This window comes from Oncorhynchus mykiss, chromosome 17 (genome assembly GCF_013265735.2).
Source record: "Oncorhynchus mykiss isolate Arlee chromosome 17, USDA_OmykA_1.1, whole genome shotgun sequence".
Classification (NCBI taxonomy): domain Eukaryota; kingdom Metazoa; phylum Chordata; class Actinopteri; order Salmoniformes; family Salmonidae; genus Oncorhynchus; species Oncorhynchus mykiss.
In genome coordinates, this window is record NC_048581.1 from 1,232,684 (window position 1) to 1,258,814 (window position 26,131).

The following is a 26,131-nucleotide window of genomic DNA, read 5'->3' on the forward strand; positions in this document are numbered from 1 at the left end:
CATTACATTTTTCAATTTAAATTATTGTACAAAATTCTTGCAACCAATAGAATGTTACAGTGCATTCGGCAAGTATTCAGACCCCTTGACTTTTTCCACATTTTGTTATGTTACAGCCTCATTTTAAAATGTATGGAGAAAAAAAAAACATTTCCCCTCATCAATCTACACAAAATATCCCATAATGACAAAGCAAAAACATTTTTTGTTGAAATGTTTGATAAATGATTAAAAATACAACCATCCCAGCCCTGCTGATTTTGAGACGGAGACAGAATCATTAGATCAGATTAGATTAGATTAGGTCCTGTCCATATTTAGCTTGTTTTGGGTCGCAGGTCCAGGAATGGCAGAAGAATGGCAACATTTACCTGGAGCTGACTCTGCAAATATCACTGCTGGGTGATTTGAAAAGTCATAGTCAATTAATCAATAATATAATAATACTTTTAGCAAAAATGTTTATTTATTTTACAATGAGCCTACTCATTCCAGTGTTCTTCTTTATTTTTTTTTACTATTTTCTACATTGTAGAATAACAGTGAAGACATCAACACTATGAAATAACACGTATGGAATCAAAAAAGTGTTAAACAAATCAAAATATATTTTATATTTGAGATTCTTCAAAGTAGCCACCCTTTGCCTTGATGACAGCTTTGCACACTCTTGGCATTCTCTCAACCAGCTTCACCTGGAATGCTTTTCCAACATTCTGGAAGGAGTTCCCACATATGCTGAGCACTCGTTGGCTGCCTTTCCTTCACTATGTGGTCCAACTCATCCCAAACCATCTCAATTGGGTTGAGGTCAGATGATTGTGGAGGCCAGTTCATCTGATGCAGCACTCCACTCTCCTTCTTTGTCAAATAGCCCTTACACAGCCTGGATGTGTTGGTTCATTGTCCTGTTGAAAAACAAATTATATTCCCAATAAGCGCAAACCAGAGGGGAAGGTGTATCGCTGCAGAATTCTGTGGTATCCGTGCTGGTTAAGTGTGCCTTGAATTCTAAATAAATCACCAACAGTGTCACCAGCAAAGCATCCTCACACCTCCTCCTCCATACTTCACGTGGGAACCACCCATGCAGAGATCATCCATTTCACAAAGAAGGCGGTTGGAATGAAAAATTTGCACTCATCAGACCAAAGGACAGATTTCCACCGGTCTAATGTCCATTGATCGTGTTTCTTGGCCCAAGCAAGTGTCTTCTTATTATTGGTGTCCTTTAGTAGTGGTTTCTTAGCAACAATTGAAACATGAAGGCCTGATTCACACAGTCTCCTCTGAACAGTTGATGTTGAGATGTGTCTGTTACTTGAACTCTGAAGCATTTATTTGGGCTGCAATCTGAGGTGCAGTTAACTCTAATGAATTTATCCTCTTCAGTAGAGATCATTCGGGGTCTTCCTTTCCTCATGAGAGCCAGTTATTTCATATTAATGCATTAAGAAGGAAAGGCACACCTGTTAATTGAAAAGCATTCCAGGTGATTACCTCATGAAGCTGGTTGAGAGAATGCCTAGAGTGTGCAAAGGGGGGCTCCTTTTGAAGAATCTCAAATATGAAATATATTTTATCTTGTGTAACACTTATTTTGGTTACTACATGATTACATATGTGTTATTTTATAGTTTTGATGTCTTCACGATTATTCTACAATGTAGAAAATAGTAAAAATAAAGAAACCCTTGAATGAGTAGGTGTCAACTTTTGACTAGTACTGTGTGTGTGTGTGTGTCTATGTATGTGTATATATATATATATATATCTCTTGATTCTATATTTTGCAGAGATCTTCTATGTATTTATATTTTAAAAGGGCGTCTAACGACACACTGAGCTGTTCTGAGTGGTCTGAGGTGGTTAGTGAATAACAAGCATTTTCAAATACAACTGAGAAACAGCTCAGAGATTTAGTGATGCTCCTACGAAGACAACTGAGAAACAGCTCAGAGATTTAGTGACGCTCCTACGAAGACAACTGAGAAACAGCTCAGAGATTTAGTGATGCTCCTACGAAGACAACTGAGAAACAGCTCAGAGATTTAGTGATGCTCCTACGAAGACAACTGAGAAACAGCTCAGAGATTTAGTGACGCTCCTACGAAGACAACTGAGAAACAGCTCAGAGATTTAGTGATGCTCCTACGAAGACAACTGAGAAACAGCTCAGAGATTTAGTGATGCTCCTACGAAGACAACTGAGAAACAGCTCAGAGATTTAGTGACGCTCCTACGAAGACAACTGAGAAACAGCTCAGAGATTTAGTGATGCTCCTACGAAGACAACTGAGAAACAGCTCAGAGATTTAGTGATGCTCCTACGAAGACAACTGAGAAACAGCTCAGAGATTTAGTGACGCTCCTACGAAGACAACTGAGAAACAGCTCAGAGATTTAGTGATGCTCCTACGAAGACAACTGAGAAACAGCTCAGAGATTTAGTGATGCTCCTACGAAGACAACTGAGAAACAGCTCAGAGATTTAGTGATGCTCCTACGAAGACAACTGAGAAACAGCTCAGAGATTTAGTGACGCTCCTACGAAGACAACTGAGAAACAGCTCAGAGATTTAGTGACGCTCCTACGAAGACAACTGAGAAACAGCTCAGAGATTTAGTGATGCTCCTACGAAGACAACTGAGAAACAGCTCAGAGATTTAGTGACGCTCCTACGAAGACAACTGAGAAACAGCTCAGAGATTTAGTGATGCTCCTACGAAGACAACTGAGAAACAGCTCAGAGATTTAGTGACGCTCCTACGAAGACAACTGAGAAACAGCTCAGAGATTTAGTGACGCTCCTACGAAGACAACTGAGAAACAGCTCAGAGATTTAGTGACGCTCCTACGAAGGTTCTAACAATGCACTTTAGTGTTAAAGTTATGCTCCAGAGCTTTTAACATCAGCCAGTAGTTGTGAATGTAGAGTTCACGAGCCACAACGAGCACCCCCCCCCCCCCCCGAAAATTGTGCACTTCCTCCTTTTATGTAGTTATTTTTATTTTTTTGCAATTCATGATATGATACAAATCCAATTTGTTCAATATGTTACAAATTTGTGAGCGCTTAAAATCACGGACTACATCTTCAAGGCGCTGTTGGGAAACTGGGCTGAGAGGAGAAAGAACAGTGTTGTCTGTCAGGGCCTGTAGTCATAGTCTTTATTGTCAGGGCCTGTAGTCATAGTCTTTATTGTCAGGGCCTGTAGTCATAGTCTTTATTGTCAGGGCCTGTAGTCATAGTCTTTATTGTCAGGGCCTGTAGTCATAGTCTTTATTGTCAGGGCCTGTAGTCATAGTCTTTATTGTCAGGGCCTGTAGTCATAGTCTTTATTGTCAGGGCCTGTAGTCATAGTCTTTATTGTCAGGGCCTGTAGTCATAGTCTTTATTGTCAGGGCCTGTAGTCATAGTCTTTATTGTCAGGGCCTGTAGTCATAGTCTTTATTGTCAGGGCCTGTAGTCATAGTCTTTATTGTCAGGGCCTGTAGTCATAGTCTTTATTGTCAGGGCCTGTAGTTATAGTCTTTATTGTCAGGGCCTGTAGTCATAGTCTTTATTGTCAGGGCCTGTAGTCATAGTCTTTATTGTCAGGGCCTGTAGTCATAGTCTTTATTGTCAGGGCCTGTAGTCATAGTCTTTATTGTCAGGGCCTGTAGTCATAGTCTTTATTGTCAGGGTCTGTAGTCATAGTCTTTATTGTCAGGGCCTGTAGTCATAGTCTTTATTGTCAGGGCCTGTAGTCATAGTCTTTATTGTCAGGGCCTGTAGCCATAGTCTTTTATTGTCAGGGCCTGTAGTCATAGTCTTTATTGTCAGGGCCTGTAGTCATAGTCTTTATTGTCAGGGCCTGTAGTCATAGTCTTTATTGTCAGGGCCTGTAGTCATAGTCTTTATTGTCAGGGCCTGTAGCCATAGTCTTTTATTGTCAGGGCCTGTAGTCATAGTCTTTATTGTCAGGGCCTGTAGTCATAGTCTTTATTGTCAGGGCCTGTAGTCATAGTCTTTATTGTCAGGGCCTGTAGTCATAGTCTTTATTGTCAGGGCCTGTAGCCATAGTCTTTATTGTCAGGGCCTGTAGTCATAGTCTTTATTGTCAGGGCCTGTAGTCATAGTCTTTATTGTCAGGGCCTGTAGTCATAGTCTTTATTGTCAGGGCCTGTAGTCATAGTCTTTATTGTCAGGGCCTGTAGCCATAGTCTTTTATTGTCAGGGCCTGTAGTCATAGTCTTTATTGTCAGGGCCTGTAGTCGTAGTCTTTATTGTCAGGGCCTGTAGTCGTAGTCTTTATTGTCAGGGCCTGTAGTCATAGTCTTTATTGTCAGGGCCTGTAGTCATAGTCTTTATTGTCAGGGCCTGTAGTCGTAGTCTTTATTGTCAGGGCCTGTAGTCATAACGTACCAGTTTGTATTAAACACACATGTGAATTGGAAATGTGTTATTTATTTTTTTGTGTGTGTGCATCCTACTCTCCCTGAGACTCTCTGAGGGAATAGGGTCAAGGGTCACCGTAGAATACCTTTCATACAGGCTTGTTAACCCACAGCAGGCTAATGAGTGTGAATAGGGTCAAGGGTCACCGTAGAATACCTTTCATACAGGCTTGTTAACCCACAGCAGGCTAATGAGTGTGAATAGGGTCAAGGGTCACCGTAGAGTCCCTTTCATACAGGCTTGTTAACCCACAGCAGGCTAATGAGTGTGAATAGGGTCAAGGGTCACCGTAGAGTCCCTTTCATACAGGCTTGTTAACCCACAGCAGGCTAATGAGTCAGGAGAAGGTGGTTCTTAAATGATGATGTCGTTTTTTTTAACTGACAAGTGGCACTGACTGTTTATGTTTTACAATAGTGTTGCGATTTTTTTTTTTTAAATGCGCTTTAAATACAATTTGATTCTGTATTCTAGGACTTTGGTGGGCCGTCCCCATCCTGCTCAACTGAACCCCGACCAACGCTGTCACTAGGTCCTGACGGTGACCACGGTGACCGGGACTACACACCGCAGGGGCAGGAGATTGGTTACCCTGGAGGCCTTGACAGCTTCAGTGAAATACCGAGATTTAACATCGTAGTCAAAGAGGAGGAGGAAGATTTAGAGGAGTGGAGTTTTAATTACACAGGTAAGTAGCCGACTGAATGTTAACTAGAAATAAAATGGTTCTCTCGAGGCGAGTTCAATTTGATGAGTTTTTAAAGATGGATTCCTCATTAGGGGAAACGGATCCACTGTTTTCCCCAGACAGACTCTTTATTTCTTATGTTTTGTAGATGAAACGGATGTGAGCAGCGTGGTATTTTTTGTTGTTGCATTATCTGCTGTTCTGTCACCCATGCAATGTCTGAGGAGGAAAATAACAGTGTTGGTTGTAATGATGTCTGAGGGGGGAAAGAACAGTGTTGGCTGTAATGATGTCTGAGGAGGAAAATAACAGTGTTGGTTGTAATGATGTCTGAGGAGGAAAATAACAGTGTTGGTTGTAATGATGTCTGAGGAGGAAAATAACAGTGTTGGTTGTAATGATGTCTGGGGGGGGAAAGAACAGTGTTGGTTGTAATGATGTCTGAGGGGGGAAATAACAGTGTTGGTTGTAATGATGTCTGAGGAGGAAAATAACAGTGTTGGTTGTAATGATGTCTGAGGGGGGAAAGAACAGTGTTGGTTGTAATGATGTCTGAGGGGAGAAAGAACAGTGTTGGTTGTAATGATGTCTGAGGAGGGAAAGAACAGTGTTGGCTGTAATGATGTCTGAGGAGGAAAATAACAGTGTTGGTTGTAATGATGTCTGAGGGGGGAAAGAACAGTGTTGGTTGTAATGATGTCTGAGGGGGGAAAGAACAGTGTTGGTTGTAATGATGTCTGAGGGGGGAAAGAACAGTGTTGGCTGTAATGATGTCTGAGGAGGAAAATAACAGTGTTGGTTGTAATGATGTCTGAGGGGGGAAAGAACAGTGTTGGTTGTAATGATGTCTGAGGGGGGAAAGAACAGTGTTGGCTGTAATGATGTCTGAGGAGGAAAATAACAGTGTTGGTTGTAATGATGTCTGAGGGGGGAAAGAACAGTGTTGGCTGTAATGATGTCTGAGGAGGAAAATAACAGTGTTGGTTGTAATGATGTCTGAGGGGGGAAAGAACAGTGTTGGCTGTAATGATGTCTGGGGGGAAAGAACAGTGTTGGTTGTAATGATGTCTGTGGGGGGAAAGAACAGTGTTGGTTGTAATGATGTCTGAGGGGGTAAAGAACAGTGTTGGTTGTAATGATGTCTGAGGAGGAAAATAACAGTGTTGGTTGTAATGATGTCTGAGGAGGAAAATAACAGTGTTGGTTGTAATGATGTCTGGGGGGGGAAAGAACAGTGTTGGTTGTAATGATGTCTGAGGGGGGAAAGAACAGTGTTGGTTGTAATGATGTCTGAGGAGGAAAATAACAGTGTTGGTTGTAATGATGTCTGAGGGGGGAAAGAACAGTGTTGGCTGTAATGATGTCTGAGGAGGAAAATAACAGTGTTGGTTGTAATGATGTCTGAGGGGGGAAAGAACAGTGTTGGTTGTAATGATGTCTGAGGAGGAAAATAACAGTGTTGGTTGTAATGATGTCTGAGGGGGGAAAGAACAGTGTTGGTTGTAATGATGTCTGAGGGGGGAAAGAACAGTGTTGGTTGTAATGATGTCTGAGGGGGGAAAGAACAGTGTTGGCTGTAATGATGTCTGAGGAGGAAAATAACAGTGTTGGTTGTAATGATGTCTGAGGGGGGAAAGAACAGTGTTGGCTGTAATGATGTCTGAGGAGGAAAATAACAGTGTTGGTTGTAATGATGTCTGAGGGGGGAAAGAACAGTGTTGGCTGTAATGATGTCTGGGGGGAAAGAACAGTGTTGGTTGTAATGATGTCTGTGGGGGGAAAGAACAGTGTTGGCTGTAATGATGTCTGGGGGGGAAAAGAACAGTGTTGGTTGTAATGATGTTTGTGGGGGGAAAGAACAGTGTTGGCTGTAATGATGTTTGTGGGGGGAAAGAACAGTGTTGGTTGTAATGATGTCTGAGGGGGGAAAGAACAGTGTTGGCTAATGATGTTTGTGGGGGGAAAGAACAGTGTTGGCTGTAATGATGTTTGTGGGGGGAAAGAACAGTGTTGGCTGTAATGATGTTTGTGGGGGGAAAGAACAGTGTTGGTTGTAATGATGTCTGTTTGAGGGGGAAAGAACAGTGTTGGCTGTAATGATGTCTGAGGGGGGAAAGAACAGTGTTGGCTGTAATAATGTCTGAGGGGGAAAGAACAGTGTTGGTTGTAATGATGTCTGAGGGGGGAAATAACAGTGTTGGCTGTAATGATGTCTGAGGGGGGAAAGAACTGTGTTGGTTGTTTACAGTAACGTCTTTAGTTTCACGTGTTAGTTTCACCATTAAAGATTCCAGCTTTATTGTCCCATGTGGGCAATTAATTAGCCTGGTCCCGGACCTGCTTTCGTTGTTGCCGGGGCGATTTTAATTCCACGTGATGCAAACTTTCATCGACACGTCTCCTTCACCACTAGGGGGGGGGGGGCGATAAAGTCCTAGTCAGACACATCCAACTTTTTTTATTTTTTTTTATCCCTAAAATAAATGTTTGCCTATTTTAAATGGTTTGGATGGTTATTTATTGTCTTGAGACAGAAGACAGATATATTGTTATTTTATTTCTGTCACAGCCCCCTACCCACGGCCCCCTACCCACGGCCCCCTACCCACGGCCCCCTACCCACGGCCCCCTACCCACAGCCTTCTACCCACAGCCTCCTACCCACAGCCCCCTACCCACAGCCCCCTACCCACAGCCACCTACCCACAGCCTTCTACCCACATCCCCCTACCCACAGCCCCCTACCCACAGCCTTCTACCCTCTCTCCCCTACCCACTGTCCCCTACCCACATCCCCCTACCCACATCCCCCTACCCACAGCCCCCTACCCACAGCCTCCTACCCCCAGCCCCCTACCCACAGCCCCCTACCCACAGCCTCCTACCCACAGCCTCCTACCCACAGCCTCTTACCCCCGGCCCCCTACCCCCAGCCCTCTACCCACGGCCGCCTACCCACGGCCTCCTACCCACAGCCCCCTACCCACAGCCCCCTACCCACAGCCCCCTACCCACAGCCCCCTACCCACAGCCCTCTACCCACAGCCCCCTACCCACAGCCTCCTACCCACAGCCTCCTACCCACAGCCCCCTACCCACAGCCACCTACCCACAGCCACCTACCCACAGCCTCCTACCCACAGCCCCCTACCCACGGCCCCCTACCCACGGCCCCCTACCCACGGCCCCCTACCCACGGCCTCCTACCCACATCCTCCTACCCACAGCCTCCTACCCACAGCCTCCTACCCACGGCCCCCTACCCACGGCCCCCTACCCACGGCCCCCTACCCACGGCCCCCTACCCACGGCCTCCTACCCACATCCTCCTGCCTCCTACCCACAGCCTCCTACCCACAGCCTCCTACCCACGGCCTCCTACCCACAGCCCTCTACCCACGGCCTCCTACCCACGGCCTCCTACCCACAGCCGCCTACCCACAGCCGCCTACCCACAGCCCCCTACCCACGACCTCCTACCCACAGCCCCCTACCCACAGCCCCCTACCCACAGCCTCCTACCCACGGCCCCCTACCCACAGCCTCCTACCCACGGCCCCCTACCCACGGCCCCCTACCCACGGCCCCCTACCCACGGCCCCCTACCCACGGCCCCTACCCACAGCCCCCTACCCACGGCCTCCTACCCACGGCCTCCTACCCACGGCCTCCTACCCACATCCTCCTACCCACAGCCCCTACCCACGGCCTCCTACCCACAGCCTCCTACCCACAGCCTCCTACCCACGGCCTCCTACCCACGGCCTCCTACCCACGGCCTCCTACCCACAGCCCTCTACCCACGGCCCTCTACCCACAGCCCCCTACCCACAGCCTCCTACCCACGTCCCCTACCCACGGCCCCCTACCCACAGCCCCCTACCCACAGCCCCCTACCCACAGCCTCCTACCCACGGCCCCCTACCCACAGCCTCCTACCCCCAGACAATACTTTAAATCCCTCTGATGATACTTTAATGCCCCTCGAGGAAATGATTTATTAGTTTAATACATGAACCTAGAGCGCTACAGTAGATTGTGATACCCTAGTTCCTGTATAGTGCCAGTTCAAAAGTAGTGTGCTATATAGGAAATAGGGTAGCATCTGGGACGCACCGTAACTTGTTTTATCCTTACTGTTGTAACAGGAGAGAGTCCAAACCCCAGCTCTAGTGACGAGGCATCAGCAGAACGACGCCAGGAGAATCGCACAGCTAAGAAGACGTTTTACCGCTGCCCGGAGTGTGGGAAAGAGTTTCCTCACCCATCAAAACTACAGAGACATCTTAGAACACACACAGGAGAGAAACCATATCCTTGCTCTGTGTGCGGGAAGAGATTCAGTGATACAGGGACCCTCAAAACACACGAGAGGTTGCACACAGGAGAGAAACCGTACATCTGCCCGGAAAAGAACTGTTGGAAGAGGTTTGTCAGCCAAGGAGAGTTAAAACTACACCATCGGACACACACCGGAGAGAAACCTTGCCACTGCTCTGTGTGTGGGAAGAGTTTCTCGCGTATGTGGCACTTGAAGGTCCACATGATGACGCACGCCGGAGAGAAGCAGAAACTCAGCATGAAAAAACCTTTCCCATGCTCTGAGTGTGAGAGGGGCTGCAACTCTGCAGCAGAGCTCAAGATGCACCAGAGGATGCACACGGGGGAGAGACCTTACCAGTGTTCCACATGCAAAAAGACCTTTGTTTTCCCAAGCTCTCTAACAAGACATGAACAATCCCATATAAGCGAAGCGAATAGTACCGCCAAGCCGTACAGCTGCTCAGAATGTGGGAAGGAATTCACTCAGCCGTGGACCTTAAAGATACACATGCGCCAGCACACCGGAGAAAAACCGTACCACTGCTCTCAATGCGAGAAGAGGTTCTCGTCGTCGTCACTCCTTAAAAGACACCAGAGGGTTCACACCGGAGAGAAACCATTCCAGTGCTCCGACTGCGGGAAGAGTTTCTCCTCGTCAGCGAATAGAACCAGTCACCGTCGTCGAATCCATGAAGGTATACAGGGTGGGTCACAGCGGCAGGAGGCCACCTCTGTGGACGGTACCAATAAGGTAGGTTTATATGGTGTATCCAGTGCAATTTTGTATTTATTTTCCTTCTTAATAAGTTTTCTTTTTAAATCTGTGTTGGTGGATTCCAGATTTCCTGCTTATTTCTTTCTGATTCCAGGAATCTTCCAACTTGTATTTCTGGAAAAAAATTGAATTTTTTAAGAAAGTTACTGGAATTTTGCACCCTTAAACCAGTCATTAAGGCCCTTAACACAATATAACTAAGATTCATGCTGCTGTTGACATATTATACTGAATGAGTTGTCTGATTATTAACCCTAGGCTTATGTTGACCAAAACAACCAGGTTGAACCCACAGTTGTAGAGGAGTCTGGTCTCAGTCTAGTACTAGATGTCAAAGTAAAAGAAGAGGAGGAAGATCCTGCTTTTGGTGAGTTCAAAGATTAATTTATTAAGGTATGGGTTAGCCTACACATTCACGTTTACTTTATTTTAGGAAATGTAAATAAATGGTGTATTTCTATATTACCCAAATTAAGAAACATCTATATTATTGACAGTCTCAAATCTTAACATATTTAAGGTGCTTACTTATCCATACGACCTCTTTACCACAGCAGAGAGACCTGACCATTGCTCTGAGAGTGAGGAGAGTCCCTCTACATTAGAAGGACCTGACCAACACCAAGAGAACAACAAAGCTCTGGGCCCTCACATCTGCTCAACGTGTGGAAAAGAACTATCCAGCTCCTACAAACTAATGCTACACCAGAGAACACACACAGGAGAGAAGCCTTACGAGTGTATGGTGTGTGGGAAGGGCTTCTCCCAAGCCGCAAACCTCAAGACGCACCAGAAAGTGCACAGTGGAGAGAAGCCGTACCCCTGCTCTGACTGCGGGAGCAGGTTTACTCACATGGGAGACTTGAAGAGACACCAGTTGTTGCACTCGGGTGAGAAACCTTATAGCTGCCCCGAGTGCGGGAAGAGTTTTTCTCAGTTGGCGCACCTAAAATCTCACCAACAGACACACACAGGGGAGAAACCTTTCCTCTGTGCTCATTGTGAAAAGACTTTCTCCACTGCGGCCAAGCTGAAGAACCACGAGAGAGTGCACACTGGCGAGAGACCTTACTGCTGCTCCTACTGCCCCAAGCGCTTTGCTCTATCTGGGACACTTGTGAAGCATGAACGACTCCACACCGGAGAAACGCCGTACCAATGTGGAGAATGCGGTAAGGGATTTGCTCAACTGGTGTCCTTGAAAATACATGCCCAATCACACACTGGAGTCAACTTCTACAAATGTTTCCATTGTGACCAGAGCTTCTCCACTTCAACCAAGCTGAAGGAACATCAGAGAATCCACACTGGGGAGAACCTGTACCAATGCACCGAATGTGGGAAGAGTTTCACTATCGAGTCAAAGCTGCTGAAACACCAGAGAGTTCACACTGGAGAGAAACCGTATCAGTGCTCCGGGTGTGGAATGAGGTTCTCGCTCTCTGAGAACCTACTGAGACACCAGCGTAACTCTTCAGGGATCTGTGGTGCTGTGAGCCTTAACCAGGCTACTGGGAGTGGGATTCCACTTCTACAAGATGCTGCTGTCTTCCCGAATAAACTGGTCAAGGTCGGTGGAAATTATTATCCTATCAACCCAACTTTTGTCCAAGTTGCTGTGGTCCTCTCATTAAAGCTCAACTTTTGTCCTTCATATAGGGCCAATCTTTCACCTTTAATTCTAAAGGCCCATGTCCCAGACACAGATTAAGACTAGCCCTGGACTAAGCATTAGCCTAGTCGTTAGAGCAATGGGCCAGTAACCAAAAGGTTGCTGGATCGAATCCCCGAGTTTACAAGGTAAAAAATCTGTTGTTCTGCCCCTGAACAAGGCAGTTAACCCACTGTTCCCCGATAGGCTATCATCTTAAGTAAGAATTTGTTCTTAAAACCTCTTGCGACGAGCAATCCCGGATCCGGGATCGTAATCATAGCCTCAAACGAATTAGCATAACGCAGCGGACATAAATACCCCTAGTAACTTTTGCTATTCATGAAAATCGCAAATGAAATGAAATAAATATATTCAAACACAAGCTTAGCCTTTTGTTAATAACACTGCCGTCTCAGATTTTCTAAATATGCGTAACAGCCAACGCTAGACAAGCATTTGTGTAAGTTTATCATGGCATAATGCTATGCTAGGCTCTGCTGGCAGCAGGCAACATTTTCACGAAACTAAGAAAAGCAACCAAATTAAATCATTTACTTTTGAAGAACTTCGGATGTTTTCACTCAGGAGACTCCCAGTTAGATAGCAAATGTTCTTTTTTTCCCAAAATATTATTTTTGTAGGCGAAATAGCTCCAGTTTGTTCATCATGCTTGGCTGAGAAATCAACCGGAAAATGCTACCACTACAACGCCAAACTTTTTTCAAAATGAACTCCATAATATCGACAGAAACACGGCAAACGTTGTTTAGGATCCATCCTCAAGGTGTTTTTAACATATCTATTCGATAATATATCCGTCGAGGCAGTTGGTTTCTCATAAGAAGTGATTGGAAAAATGGCTACCTCAGTATTGTACGCAAGATTTTCTGCGGGAGTCACCATGTGACCGACCACTTGCGATATATGGTCCCTTACGGCTATTCTTCAATGGAAATGCGTAAAAAGACGTCAACTCATTCGTAGCTCATTCACATCCATATAAGGAGTCATTGGCATGAGGCGGTTTTAAAAAATGCGGCTCTTCCTGGTTGGATTTTTATCTGGGTTTTGCCTGTAACATCAGTTCTGTGGCACTCACAGACAATATCTTTGCAGTTTTGGAAACGTCATAGTGTTTTCTTTCCAAAGCTTCTCGTGACAAAATATCTTGTTTAAAACGGGAACGTTTTTCATCCAAAAATGTGAATAGCGCCCCCTGTGGGATTAACAACAAGATTACCTTTTAAAATTGTATAAGATGTATGTTTGCTGAATTTGAATTATGAGATTTCTGTTTGAATTTGGCGCCCTGCACTTTCACTGGCTGATTAACGGGGTCACAAAAAAGTGATTGGACTAAATACAATGAAGATTTACTTTTTACTAGCAACACATGTATTGTTTTTGAAACATTACAAAGCATGCACATCTGTTTTTTTGTGTTTTGTTGGTGTCATTTAAGCACCGATATTATTAATAGTTTAGCTGGTAAGACATTTTAGTGGCTGGTGGACCAAAAATAAAATTTTAAGGCCATTTGCACCATTTTGATTGTTATTCTCCATCCTAAATAAACGTTTATTATTTTCTCACCAGGCTGGGCACAAACCCACAGAGTCTCTGCCTTCTGACCAGAGCCATAGTGAAGCCTCCACTCAATCTGCAGGGATGACTGTTGACGTGAAAGAGGAGGAGCAAACACTTGGACTGAAGATTAAAACTGAAGAACTGGAGGTGGAGGAGGAGGAAGAAGAAGAAGAGGAGGAGGAAGAAGAGGAGGAGGAAGTTGTTGGGCTGATTAATTCTGATGGAGAAGAAATGGACTGGGATCCTTCTCTTCTTGGTATGTTGAGATGAGTTTGTGAGTCAGGTAAACTTTCCCAAAATGCCCAGGTTTTTCAGAAATCCTGGTTGGAAGATTCCCGGAATCAGGAGGGAATAAACAGGAAATCCGGAATCCTCCAGCCAGGATTTCAGTAAAACCTGGGGATTTTCTCTTGACTCATCTGCTGCTTTGTTTAACCTGTTCCAATTTTTTTCACACAGGATATAATCCCAGTCAGAGTTCTGACATTGAAGAGAGTCCCTCTACATCAGGAGAACCTGAACATCACCAGGAGAATCACAACGCTAAGAGCTCTCACTGCTGTTCAGTGTGTGGAAAAGACTGCCAAAAATTATCGGCGCTACAAAAACACATGAGAATTCACACAGGAGAGAAGCCTTACCCCTGTACTTTGTGTGGAAACCAATTCCGTGAGAAGGGACACCTGAAAGCACATCTGAAAACACACACTGGAGAGAAACCTTACCACTGCCCCACCTGTGGGATGAAGTTTGCCCATTTGGGAGCCATGAAAATACACCTGCTGACACACACCGGAGAGAAACCTTACCCCTGCTCTGTGTGTGGGAAGAGTTTTACCCAATCATCGCGTTTGAAGCAACATTTCCGGACGCACACAGGAGAGAAACCTTACTCCTGCTCTGTATGCAGGAAGAGTTTTGCAAGACCAGCAGACCTTAAAGTCCACCACAGAGATCACACAGGGGAGAAACCTTACAGCTGCACTGAATGTGGCCAGAGCTTCACCAGTTCCCACAACCTATGGAAACATCAGAAGACCCATCTACCACCTGGACTACCACAATCTGTTGAGTTTGACAACCACAACCAAACACCAGAGATGAATGCTAAAAACGAAGGACTGAATGAGGAAGATGAGGAGGAGGAGGAGGAATTTGGTGTTCTGATCAATTCTGATGGAGAAGAAGTTGGATTGGACTTGGATCCTCCTCGTCTCAATCCTCCGAGTTCTGAGGAAGAGGAGAGTCCGTCAACATCAGGAGAAACTGAACAACACCAGGTGAACCACAATACAGCTCTGAGGTACAGCTGCTCTGTGTGTGGGAAGCAGTTCAACCACAAAGGACATCTGAGAAGACACGAGAGTGTACATTCAGTTGAAAAACCTTATGGTTGCTCAGACTGCGACAAGATGTTCGGTTCCACCATAGCTCTGAATAGACACAAGAAGTTACACAGAGAAGAGAAACCTCACATTTGCACAGTGTGTGGGAAAGGTTTTGTTCAACTGTCACGTTTGAAGGAACACTACCCGACGCACTCGGGAGAGAAACCACACTGCTGCTCTGTGTGTGGGAAACGCTTCACTACTGCGTCGTACCTCAAAACGCACAGCAAAGTCCACATGGGGGAGAGTCCTTATACCTGTAACATATGTAGGAGAGATTGCCAGAAGTTGTCCGCATTCAAGTTACACATGAGGATCCACACAGGAGAAAAGCCCTTCAGTTGCACTGTGTGCGAGAAGCAGTTCACTCAGAAAAGACATCTGCAAGACCACCAGAAAGTACACACTGGAGAGAAACCGTACCCCTGCCCCCATTGTGACAAGCGGTTCAGCTTCTCCTCTGCCTTAAAAAGACATCAGCAGTTACACACAGGAGAAAAACCCCACTGCTGCTTTGTGTGTGGGAATAGTTTCTCTCAAGCAGGGCGCCTGAAAGAACACCTACGGACGCACTCGGGAGAGAGACCTTTCTCCTGCTCTGTCTGCGAGAAAACCTTCAGAAAAGCTTCTGAACTCACGATACACAACAGATCTCATACAGGAGAGAGACCGTACAGCTGTGCCGAATGTGGTAAGACATTTACCAGTTCTATGAAGCTGGGACGACACAAGAAGATCCATCAGAACACAAAAACTGAAGAGGTTCTGACTAAAGATGTGAAGAGTATTCCATAAGTATTGATGATGATGATGAAGAAGTGGAGGCTGCCTCCGCAGTTAGTGGATGCTAGTAGGGTGAAGAGGAGGAGGAGGAGCCTCTACAGTCAATGGATGCTAGTAGGGTGAAGAGGAGGAGCCTCTACAGTTAGTGGATGCTAGTAGGGTGAAGAGGAGGAGCCTCTACAGTTAGTGGATGCTAGTAGGGTGAAGAGGAAGAGGAGGAGCCTCTACAGTTAGTGGAAGCTAGTATGGTGAAGATGAAGAGGAGGAGCCTCTACAGTTAGTGGATGCTAGTAGGGTGAAGATGAAGAGGAGGAGCCTCTACAGTTAGTGGATGCTAGTAGGGTGAAGAGGAGGAGCCTCTACAGTTAGTGGATGCTAGTAGGGTGAAGAGGAGGAGCCTCTACAGTTAGTGGATGCTAGTAGGGTGAAGATGAAGAGGAGGAGCCTCTACAGTTAGTGGATGCTAGTAGGGTGAAGAGGAGGAGCCTCTACAGTTAGTGGATGCTAGTAGGGTGGATAATCGTGATGACCGACCCGTTGGTCTCCTAACGAGGTGCCGGTTTAGACTGGGAATGACGAACAATGATGACCTCATAATGTAATATATATATATATATCTGCACACTGATGCATGTTTTGCAAGAATCTTATTTTTTATTTTAAGTGAGCAATGTTTTTGTGAAAGGTTAATGGTTTCAAGATTAAGCCAATTTGTATCAAATACATTTAAACTATAAAAAAGAAAGAGAAGAGCATGAAAAGGTGGATAACGACAGCAGACTGAACGGTATGAAGCAGACAAACAAAACATACTATCACACATCAGTCAATCCAACGTGAGAAATGACATGAGCAAACGAGCCGGTGGTGTCTATAAACATTTTTAATAAAGTGCTCATTGTTCTTTCTATTTTATTATGGTTAATTCATGTGATTAAATATGCTAATTATGCAACAATCCAAATATTAGGTTTGTAGTCCGTAGAGTAGCTCTTCTTCCCTGTTCTTAACACTTTACAATAACTTGTCTTTTAATATCAATGTTCATAATCTTAGCAAACGATGTTAGTTGTTTTAGAAAGTAGGATATTGCTGAAAGAAGCGTGTGTGTGTGTGTGTGTGTGTGTGGACAATCATTTCAGAATGAGGTGTTTGTGGAATAGTGATATGGATGTGATGTCATAATCATGTTACGTGATGTCATAATCATGTTACGTGAACAATGGAAATAAAAGTATAGATAGTGAATGTGCTAGTCCTTTCATTGTCCGCAGTCGGCACGTGTTGTTGATGACATTTACACTACGGCATGCCACTACTACGACACCTCTTCAACATATGTGGTTTCTGTTTTTAGTGGAGAGGATCTAGCCTGGTACAACCATCCAGAGGTCTCGTGAGCTTGCGTTCCGATTCGCTACAGCGGTAATCAGTGGCGTCGTCCTGCTTCATGCTTCCGGGGGTCCTGTCCCCATCTTTTTTTGAACGGGCTTTGACAATTCTATCATCAAATTTGTGAAATATTATAAACTTGGTGGTATATTGGCCTATACCACACCCCCTCGGGCCTTATTGCTTTATTATACCGAGGCTGTCAGCCAATCAGCATTCAGATTATATTCTTGTTTGTGGATGAATGTACTTCTCCCAGATGAATTTGATGATGTTTTTACAATGAAGACCATTCAAAACCATTCAAAACTCCTCTACAAAAGGGAATAGACTACGAGGCTACTTCCTGGAAAACGACGGATCACTTTCGTACCGTATACACAAGGCTAGCATTGGAAGGGCGAGAAGTGTGGGGGACGATCAAGAGGATGAGTGGGGTTCAGAAGGGATAGGATCCCGTGTTGACCAGTGGGAGGATATGGCAGTAAGAGAGGAGGAAGCGGAGACGATGGCTAAAGCATTTCTCCTCTGTCAGAAGGAGAGAGAGAATGAGAGGGGACCACCCTACTATGGTAGAGGTGAAGAGGGCAATAGGCTGGGTTTCTCCTCTGTCAGAAGGAGAGGGGACGCACCCTACTATGGTAGAGATGAAGAGGGCAATAGGCTGGGTTCCTCTGTCAGAAGGAGAGAGAGAACGAGAGGGGACACACCCTACTATGGTAGAGGTGAAGAGGGCAATAGGCTGGGTTTCTCTGTCAGAAGGAGAGGGGACGCACCCTACTATGGTAGAGATGAAGAGGGCAATAGGCTGAGTTTCTCTGTCAGAAGGAGAGAGGGGGACCACCCTACTATGGTAGAGGTAAAGAGGGCAATAGGCTGGGTTTCTCTGTCAGAAGGAGAGAGAGAACGAGAGGGGACACACCCTACTATGGTAGAGGTGAAGAGGGCAATAGGCTGGGTTTCTCTGTCAGAAGGAGAGAGAGAACGAGAGGGGACACACCCTACTATGGTAAAGGTGAAGAGGGCAATAGGCTGGGTTTCTCTGTCAGAAGGAGAGGGGACGCACCCTACTATGGTAGAGATGAAGAGGGTAATAGGCTGGGTTTCTCTGTCAGAAGGAGAGGGGATGCACCCTACTATGGTAGAGATGAAGAGGGCAATAGGCTGGGTTTCTCTGTCAGAAGGAGAGAGGGGAACCACCCTACTATGGTAGAGGTGAAGAGGGCAATAGGCTGGGTTTCTCTGTCAGAAGGAGAGGAGACGCACCCTACTATGGTAGAGGTGAAGAGGGCAATAGGCTGGGTTTCTCTGTCAGAAGGAGAGAGGGGACGCACCCTACTATGACAGAGATGAAGAGGGCAATAGGCTGGGTTTATTTTTTTTTGTACCTTTTATTTTGACAGAGAGTCAAAGCTGAGACCAAGGTCTCTTTCCCAGATGAGCCCTGGATAGCACCACAATACTGGGGTAGCAGGGTAGCCTAGTGGTTAGAGCGTTGGACTAGTAACCGGAAGGTTGCAAGTTCAAACCCCCGAGCTGACAAGGTCGTTCTGCCCCTGAACAGCCAGTTAACCCTCTGTTCCTAGGCCGTAATTGAAAATAAGAATTTGTTCTTAACTGACTTGCCTAATTCAATAAAGGTAAAAAAAATACAAATCAACACATTCAACTACACATTTAAAATAAACTTTATACACGAAAAGCAAAACACAATCATAAATAAACAGCCAGTCTTAAGTAACGAGGTCACCTAGCAACCGTCTGAAATACCTTAGAGGCGTTAGAAGAGGCATCAGACAAGCCAGTGGGTCGACTTCACCTGAGCAGGATGAGCTGTGTTATGTCAGGTTGGCCCATTTCAGTGATGAGGTGCTGGATAACGTAATGGAGTCTGAACTGGGGGAGTAGTGGTGCCAATCCAGATGAGGTGCTGGATAACGTAATGAAGTCTGAACTGAGGGAGTAGTGGTGCCAATTCAGATGAGGTAATGGAGTCTGCTGGGGGAGTAGTGGTGCCAATCCAGATGAGGTGCTGGATAACGTAATGGAGTCTGAACTGAGGGAGTAGTGGTGCCAATTCAGATGAGGTGCTGGATAATGTAATGGAGTCTACTGGGGGAGTAGTGGTGCCAATTCAGATGAGGTGCTGGATAATGTAATGGAGTCTACTGGGGGAGTAGTGGTGCCAATTCAGATGAGGTGCTGGATAACGTAATGGAGTCTGAACTGAGGGAGTAGTGGTGCCAATTCAGATGAGGTGCTGGATAACGTAATGGAGTCTGAACTGAGGGAGTAGTGGTGCCAATTCAGATGAGGTGCTGGATAACGTAATGGAGTCTGAACTGAGGGAGTAGTGGTGCCAATTCAGATGAGGTGCTGGATAACGTAATGGAGTCTGAACTGAGGGAGTAGTGGTGCCAATTCAGATGAGGTAATGGAGTCTGCTGGTGGAGTAGTGGTGCCAATCCAGATGAGGTGCTGGATAATGTAATGGAGTCTACTGGGGGAGTAGTGGTGCCAATTCAGATGAGGTGTTGGATAACGTAATGGAGTCTGAACTGAGGGAGTAGTGGTACCAATTCAGATGAGGTAATGGAGTCTGCTGTAATGGAGTCACCCTAGTGGTGCCAATCCAGATGAGGTGCTGGATAACATAATGGAGTCTACTGAGGGAGTAGTGGTGCCAATTCAGATGAGGTGCTGGATAATGTAATGGAGTCTACTGGGGGAGTAGTGGTGCCAATTCAGATGAGGTGCTGGATAACGTAATGGAGTCTGAACTGAGGGAGTAGTGGTGCCAATTCAGATGAGGTGCTGGATAACGTAATGGAGTCTGAACTGAGGGAGTAGTGGTGCCAATTCAGATGAGGTGCTGGATAACGTAATGGAGTCTACTGAGGGAGTAGTGGTGCCAATTCAGATGAGGTAATGGAGTCTGCTAGTGGAGTAGTGGTGCCAATCCAGATGAGGTGCTGGATAACGTAATGGAGTCTACTGGGGGAGTAGTGGTGCTAATCCAGATGAGGTGCTGGATAACGTAATGGAGTCTACTGGGGGAGTAGTGGTGCCAATTCAGATGAGGTGCTGGATAACGTAATGGAGTCTGAACTGAGGGAGTAGTGGTGCCAATTCAGATGAGGTAATGGAGTCTGCTGGGGGAGTAGTGGTGCCAATCCAGATGAGGTGCTGGATAACGTAATGGAGTCTGAACTGAGGGAGTAGTGGTGCCAATTCAGATGAGGTGTTGGATAATGTAATGGAGTCTACTGGGGGAGTAGTGGTGCCAATCCAGATGAGGTGCTGGATAATGTAATGGAGTCTACTGGGGGAGTAGTGGTGCCAATTCAGATGAGGTGCTGGATAATGTAATGGAGTCTACTGGGGGAGTAGTGGTGCCAATTCAGATGAGGTGCTGGATAATGTAATGGAGTCTACTGGGGGAGTAGTGGTGCCAATTCAGATGAGGTGCTGGATAACGTAATGGAGTCTGAACTGAGGGAGTAGTGGTGCCAATTCAGATGAGGTGCTGGATAACGTAATGGAGTCTGAACTGAGGGAGTAGTGGTGCCAATTCAGATGAGGTGCTGGATAACGTAATGGAGTCTGAACTGAGGGAGTAGTGGTGCCAATTCAGATGAGGTGCTGGATAACGTAATGGAGTCTGAACTGAGGGAGTAGTGGTGCCAATTCAGATGAGGTGCTGGATAACGTAATGGAGTCTACTGAGGGAGTAGTGGTGCCAATTCAGATGAGGTAATGGAGTCTGCTGGTGGAGTAGTGGTGCCAATCCAGATGAGGTGCTGGATAATGTAATGGAGTCTGAACTGAGGGAGTAGTGGTGCCAATTCAGATGAGGTGCTGGATAACGTAATGGAGTCTACTGGGGGAGTAGTGGTGCCAATTCAGATGAGGTGTTGGATAACGTAATGGAGTCTGAACTGAGGGAGTAGTGGTACCAATTCAGATGAGGTAATGGAGTCTGCTGTAATGGAGTCACCCTAGTGGTGCCAATCCAGATGAGGTGCTGGATAACATAATGGAGTCTACTGAGGGAGTAGTGGTGCCAATTCAGATGAGGTGCTGGATAATGTAATGGAGTCTACTGGGGGAGTAGTGGTGCCAATTCAGATGAGGTGCTGGATAACGTAATGGAGTCTGAACTGAGGGAGTAGTGGTGCCAATTCAGATGAGGTGCTGGATAACGTAATGGAGTCTGAACTGAGGGAGTAGTGGTGCCAATTCAGATGAGGTGCTGGATAACGTAATGGAGTCTACTGAGGGAGTAGTGGTGCCAATTCAGATGAGGTAATGGAGTCTGCTAGTGGAGTAGTGGTGCCAATCCAGATGAGGTGCTGGATAACGTAATGGAGTCTACTGGGGGAGTAGTGGTGCTAATCCAGATGAGGTGCTGGATAACGTAATGGAGTCTACTGGGGGAGTAGTGGTGCCAATTCAGATGAGGTGCTGGATAACGTAATGGAGTCTGAACTGAGGGAGTAGTGGTGCCAATTCAGATGAGGTAATGGAGTCTGCTGGGGGAGTAGTGGTGCCAATCCAGATGAGGTGCTGGATAACGTAATGGAGTCTGAACTGAGGGAGTAGTGGTGCCAATTCAGATGAGGTGCTGGATAATGTAATGGAGTCTACTGGGGGAGTAGTGGTGCCAATTCAGATGAGGTGCTGGATAATGTAATGGAGTCTACTGGGGGAGTAGTGGTGCCAATTCAGATGAGGTGCTGGATAACGTAATGGAGTCTGAACTGAGGGAGTAGTGGTGCCAATTCAGATGAGGTGCTGGATAACGTAATGGAGTCTGAACTGAGGGAGTAGTGGTGCCAATTCAGATGAGGTGCTGGATAACGTAATGGAGTCTGAACTGAGGGAGTAGTGGTGCCAATTCAGATGAGGTGCTGGATAACGTAATGGAGTCTACTGAGGGAGTAGTGGTGCCAATTCAGATGAGGTAATGGAGTCTGCTGGTGGAGTAGTGGTGCCAATCCAGATGAGGTGCTGGATAATGTAATGGAGTCTACTGGGGGAGTAGTGGTGCCAATTCAGATGAGGTGTTGGATAACGTAATGGAGTCTGAACTGAGGGAGTAGTGGTACCAATTCAGATGAGGTAATTGAGTCTGCTGTAATGGAGTCACCCTAGTGGTGCCAATCCAGATGAGGTGCTGGATAACATAATGGAGTCTACTGAGGGAGTAGTGGTGCCAATTCAGATGAGGTGCTGGATAATGTAATGGAGTCTACTGGGGGAGTAGTGGTGCCAATTCAGATGAGGTGCTGGATAACGTAATGGAGTCTGAACTGAGGGAGTAGTGGTGCCAATTCAGATGAGGTGCTGGATAACGTAATGGAGTCTGAACTGAGGGAGTAGTGGTGCCAATTCAGATGAGGTGCTGGATAACGTAATGGAGTCTACTGAGGGAGTAGTGGTGCCAATTCAGATGAGGTAATGGAGTCTGCTGGTGGAGTAGTGGTGCCAATCCAGATGAGGTGCTGGATAACGTAATGGAGTCTACTGGGGGAGTAGTGGTGCTAATCCAGATGAGGTGCTGGATAACGTAATGGAGTCTACTGGGGGAGTAGTGGTGCCAATTCAGATGAGGTGCTGGATAACGTAATGGAGTCTGAACTGAGGGAGTAGTGGTGCCAATTCAGATGAGGTGCTGGATAACGTAATGGAGTCTGTACTGAGGGAGGGAGTAGTGGTGCCAATTCAGATGAGGTGTTGGATAACGTAATGGAGTCTGAACTGAGGGAGTAGTGGTACCAATTCAGATGAGGTGCTGGATAACGTAATGGAGTCTACTGGAACGAGGGAGTAGTGGTGCCAATCCAGATGAGGTGCTGGATAATGTAATGGAGTCTACTGGAACGAGGGAGTAGTGGTGCCAATCCAGATGCCAGGGGAGGAGCCAACGAGGGCATCAAGCTATCGGCCAATAGCCCTAATCGTGTTTAAGGTTGCGTACAGAGAGGCTGACCAACTTCCTGGAGAGTAGGCCACGTCAGCGTGAGTTCAGGAATCGAAGGGGAACTACGGAACCCAGTGGTCTGCCTAGAAGCAGAGGTCAAGAAGGCCCAGGTGAAGACAGACAGACACAACCTTCTCCGTCTGTCTGTGATGTGGAGAAGACGTATGATACGATCTGAAAGGAAGGGGTTGCTAATGAAGCTGTTGTAGGAAGAAGGAAGAACAAGTGGACAAAGGTCAGGGTGGGGAAGTCTCTATGGAGCCGCTACATAGTGGATCATGGTACACCGCAGGGGGGCGTGATTAGTCCTCTTCTGTTCTCAATCATCATTAATTATGCTTACTCTCAAGGTACGGCGGGATATTGGAAGGTCTCTATTTGCAGGTGATGGGGTCTTGTGGAAGAGGAGAAGAGGGGGTATCATACACAGCCGGGAAGGGACAGGAAGCCATTGAGGAGGTAGAGCGTTGGGGATTCATGTGGTGATTCAGGTTCTCCGTGGGGAACTCGGACAGTGTTCTTTACCAGGAGGAAGGTGGGAGATGAAGCAGGCTTGCGGTTTTATGGGAGAAACTTGTAGAGGCTGTGGGCCTTCAGGTTCCCACTAAGTTGACCTGGACAGAACACATTGACACTAAGCTGGTTATACTAGGCTGACCTGGACAGAACACATTGACACTAAGCTGGTTATACTAGGCTGACCTGGACAGAACACATTGACTCTAGGCTGGTTATACTAGGCTGACCTGGACAGAACACATTGACACTAAGCTGGTTATACTAGGCTGACCTGGACAGAACACATTGACACTAGGCTGACCTGGTCAGAACACATTGACACTAAGCTGGTTATACTAGGCTGACCTGGACAGAACACATTGACTCTAGGCTGGTTATACTAGGCTGACCTGGTCAGAACACATTGACACTAAGCTGGTTATACTAGGCTGACCTGGACAGAACACATTGACTCTAGGCTGGTTATACTAGGCTGACCTGGACAGAACACATTGACACTAAGCTGGTTATACTAGGCTGACCTGGACAGAACACATTGACACTAAGCTGGTTATACTAGGCTGACCTGGACAGAACACATTGACTCTAGGCTGGTTATACTAGGCTGACCTGGACAGAACACATTGACACTAAGCTGGTTATACTAGGCTGACCTGGACAGAACACATTGACACTAAGCTGGTTATACTAGGCTGACCTGGACAGAACACATTGACACTAGGCTGACCTGGTCAGAACACATTGACACTAAGCTGGTTATACTAGGCTGACCTGGACAGAACACATTGACTCTAGGCTGGTTATACTAGGCTGACCTGGACAGAACACATTGACACTAAGCTGGTTATACTAGGCTGACCTGGACAGAACACATTGACACTAGGCTGACCTGGACAGAACACATTGACACTAAGCTGGTTATACTAGGCTGACCTGGACAGAACACATTGACACTAGGCTGGTTATACTAGGCTGACCTGGTCAAAACACATTGACACTAAGCTGGTTATACTAGGCTGACCTGGACAGAACACATTGACACTAGGCTGGTTATACTAGGCTGACCTGGTCAAAACACATTGACACTAGGCTGACGTGACATTTACAAAGTTGTTTCTCACAAGGGTAGCAGGTTGTGAACTCTGCAAAGAAAGTTTCCACTCTGAGAAGAGTAAATGACTGTAATACAAGGCATTAATAACAGACATCTCAGTAACCAAAAGACAGAGATGAACATTTACTCTGCCTGACTGGTTACATATGTAATGGGGAATTTATTACAATAAACAGTCAAAGGGAAAACAATTTGCACAATGAAATAATCTATGTGGAAGAATTGTCTGTAGAGCTGAGAGCGTTCTGTAGAGCTGAGAGCATTCTGTAGAGCTGAGAGCATTCTGTAGAGCTGAGAGCGTTCTGTAGAGCTGAGAGCATTCTGTAGAGCTGAGAGCGTTCTGGAGAGCTGAGAGCATTCTGAGAGCGTTCTGTAGAGCTGAGAGCATTCTGTAGAGCTGAGAGCATTCTGTAGAGCTGAGAGCGTTCTGGAGAGCTGAGAGCGTTCTGTAGAGCTGAGAGCGTTCTGTAGAGCTGAGAGCATGCTGAGAGCATTCTGTAGAGCTGAGAGCATTCTGTAGAGCTGAGAGCATTCTGTAGAGCTGAGAGCATTCTGTAGAGCTGAGAGCGTTCTGTAGAGCTGAGAGCATTCTGAGAGCATTCTGTAGAGCTGAGAGCGTTCTGTAGAGCTGAGAGCATTCTGTAGAGCTGAGAGCATTCTGGAGAGCTGAGAGCATTCTGGAGAGCTGAGAGCATTCTGTAGAGCTGAGAGCATTCTGTAGAGCTGAGAGCATTCTGGAGAGCTGAGAGCATTCTGTAGAGCTGAGAGCATTCTGAGAGCATTCTGTAGAGCTGAGAGCATTCTGAGAGCATTCTGTAGAGCTGAGAGCGTTCTGTAGAGCTGAGAGCATTCTGGAGAGAGACCCCCACATCCCCCCCTTCTTCCTGTCTCAGCGTTAAACTCAAGACACATTATCTTCACACATTTTAGATGTTTTTTACTGACAGACACAAGTCAATAATCAGCTAGGCTTGATTATAATCAGCTAGGCCAAGTCAATAATCAGCTAGGCCAAGTCAATAATCAGCTAGGCCTGATTATAACCAGCTAGGCCAAGTCAATAATCAGCTAGGCTTGATTATAATCAGCTAGGCCAAGTCAATAATCAGCTAGGCCAAGTCAATAATCAGCTAGGCCTGATTATAATCAGCTAGGCCAAGTCAATAATCAGCTAGGCCAAGTCAATAATCAGCTAGGCCTGATTATAATCAGCTAGGCTTGATTATAATCAGCTAGGCCAAGTCAATAATCAGCTAGGCCAAGTCAATAATCAGCTAGGCCTGATTATAATCAGCTAGGCCAAGTCAATAATCAGCTAGGCTTGATTATAATCAGCTAGGCCAAGTCAATAATCAGCTAGGCCAAGTCAATAATCAGCTAGGCCTGATTATAATCAGCTAGGCCAAGTCAATAATCAGCTAGGCCAAGTCAATAATCAGCTAGGCCTGATTATAATCAGCTAGGCCTGATTATAATCAGCTAG

At 46.0% G+C, this 26,131-nt stretch overlaps 1 protein-coding gene across 3 annotated transcripts in view; it reads left to right on the top strand.

Annotated features, from left to right (window-relative positions):
• Nucleotides 1-16,550, top strand: part of LOC110494868 (zinc finger protein 208) — a 29,603-nt gene extending 13,053 nt beyond the window's left edge. Inside the window, exons 2-7 of one of the 3 annotated variants that reach the window (XR_005036726.1) lie at nt 4,917-5,130; nt 9,279-10,204; nt 10,487-10,595; nt 10,783-11,400; nt 11,490-11,798; nt 13,479-13,693. Coding sequence is in view for 2 of the 3 variants with exons in the window: in XM_036948521.1 (XP_036804416.1) it covers nt 4,917-5,130; nt 9,279-10,204; nt 10,487-10,595; nt 10,783-11,798; nt 13,479-13,725; nt 13,929-15,652 (4,236 nt within the window). In the remaining variant the exon portion in view is untranslated. Of the gene's footprint in view, nt 1-4,916; nt 5,131-9,278; nt 10,205-10,486; nt 10,596-10,782; nt 11,799-13,478; nt 13,726-13,928 lie in introns of those variants that run through there. The other 2 variants (XM_036948522.1, XM_036948521.1) reach the window with 2 other exon arrangements.
• The last annotated feature ends 9,581 nt before the right edge of the window (nt 16,551-26,131 follow it).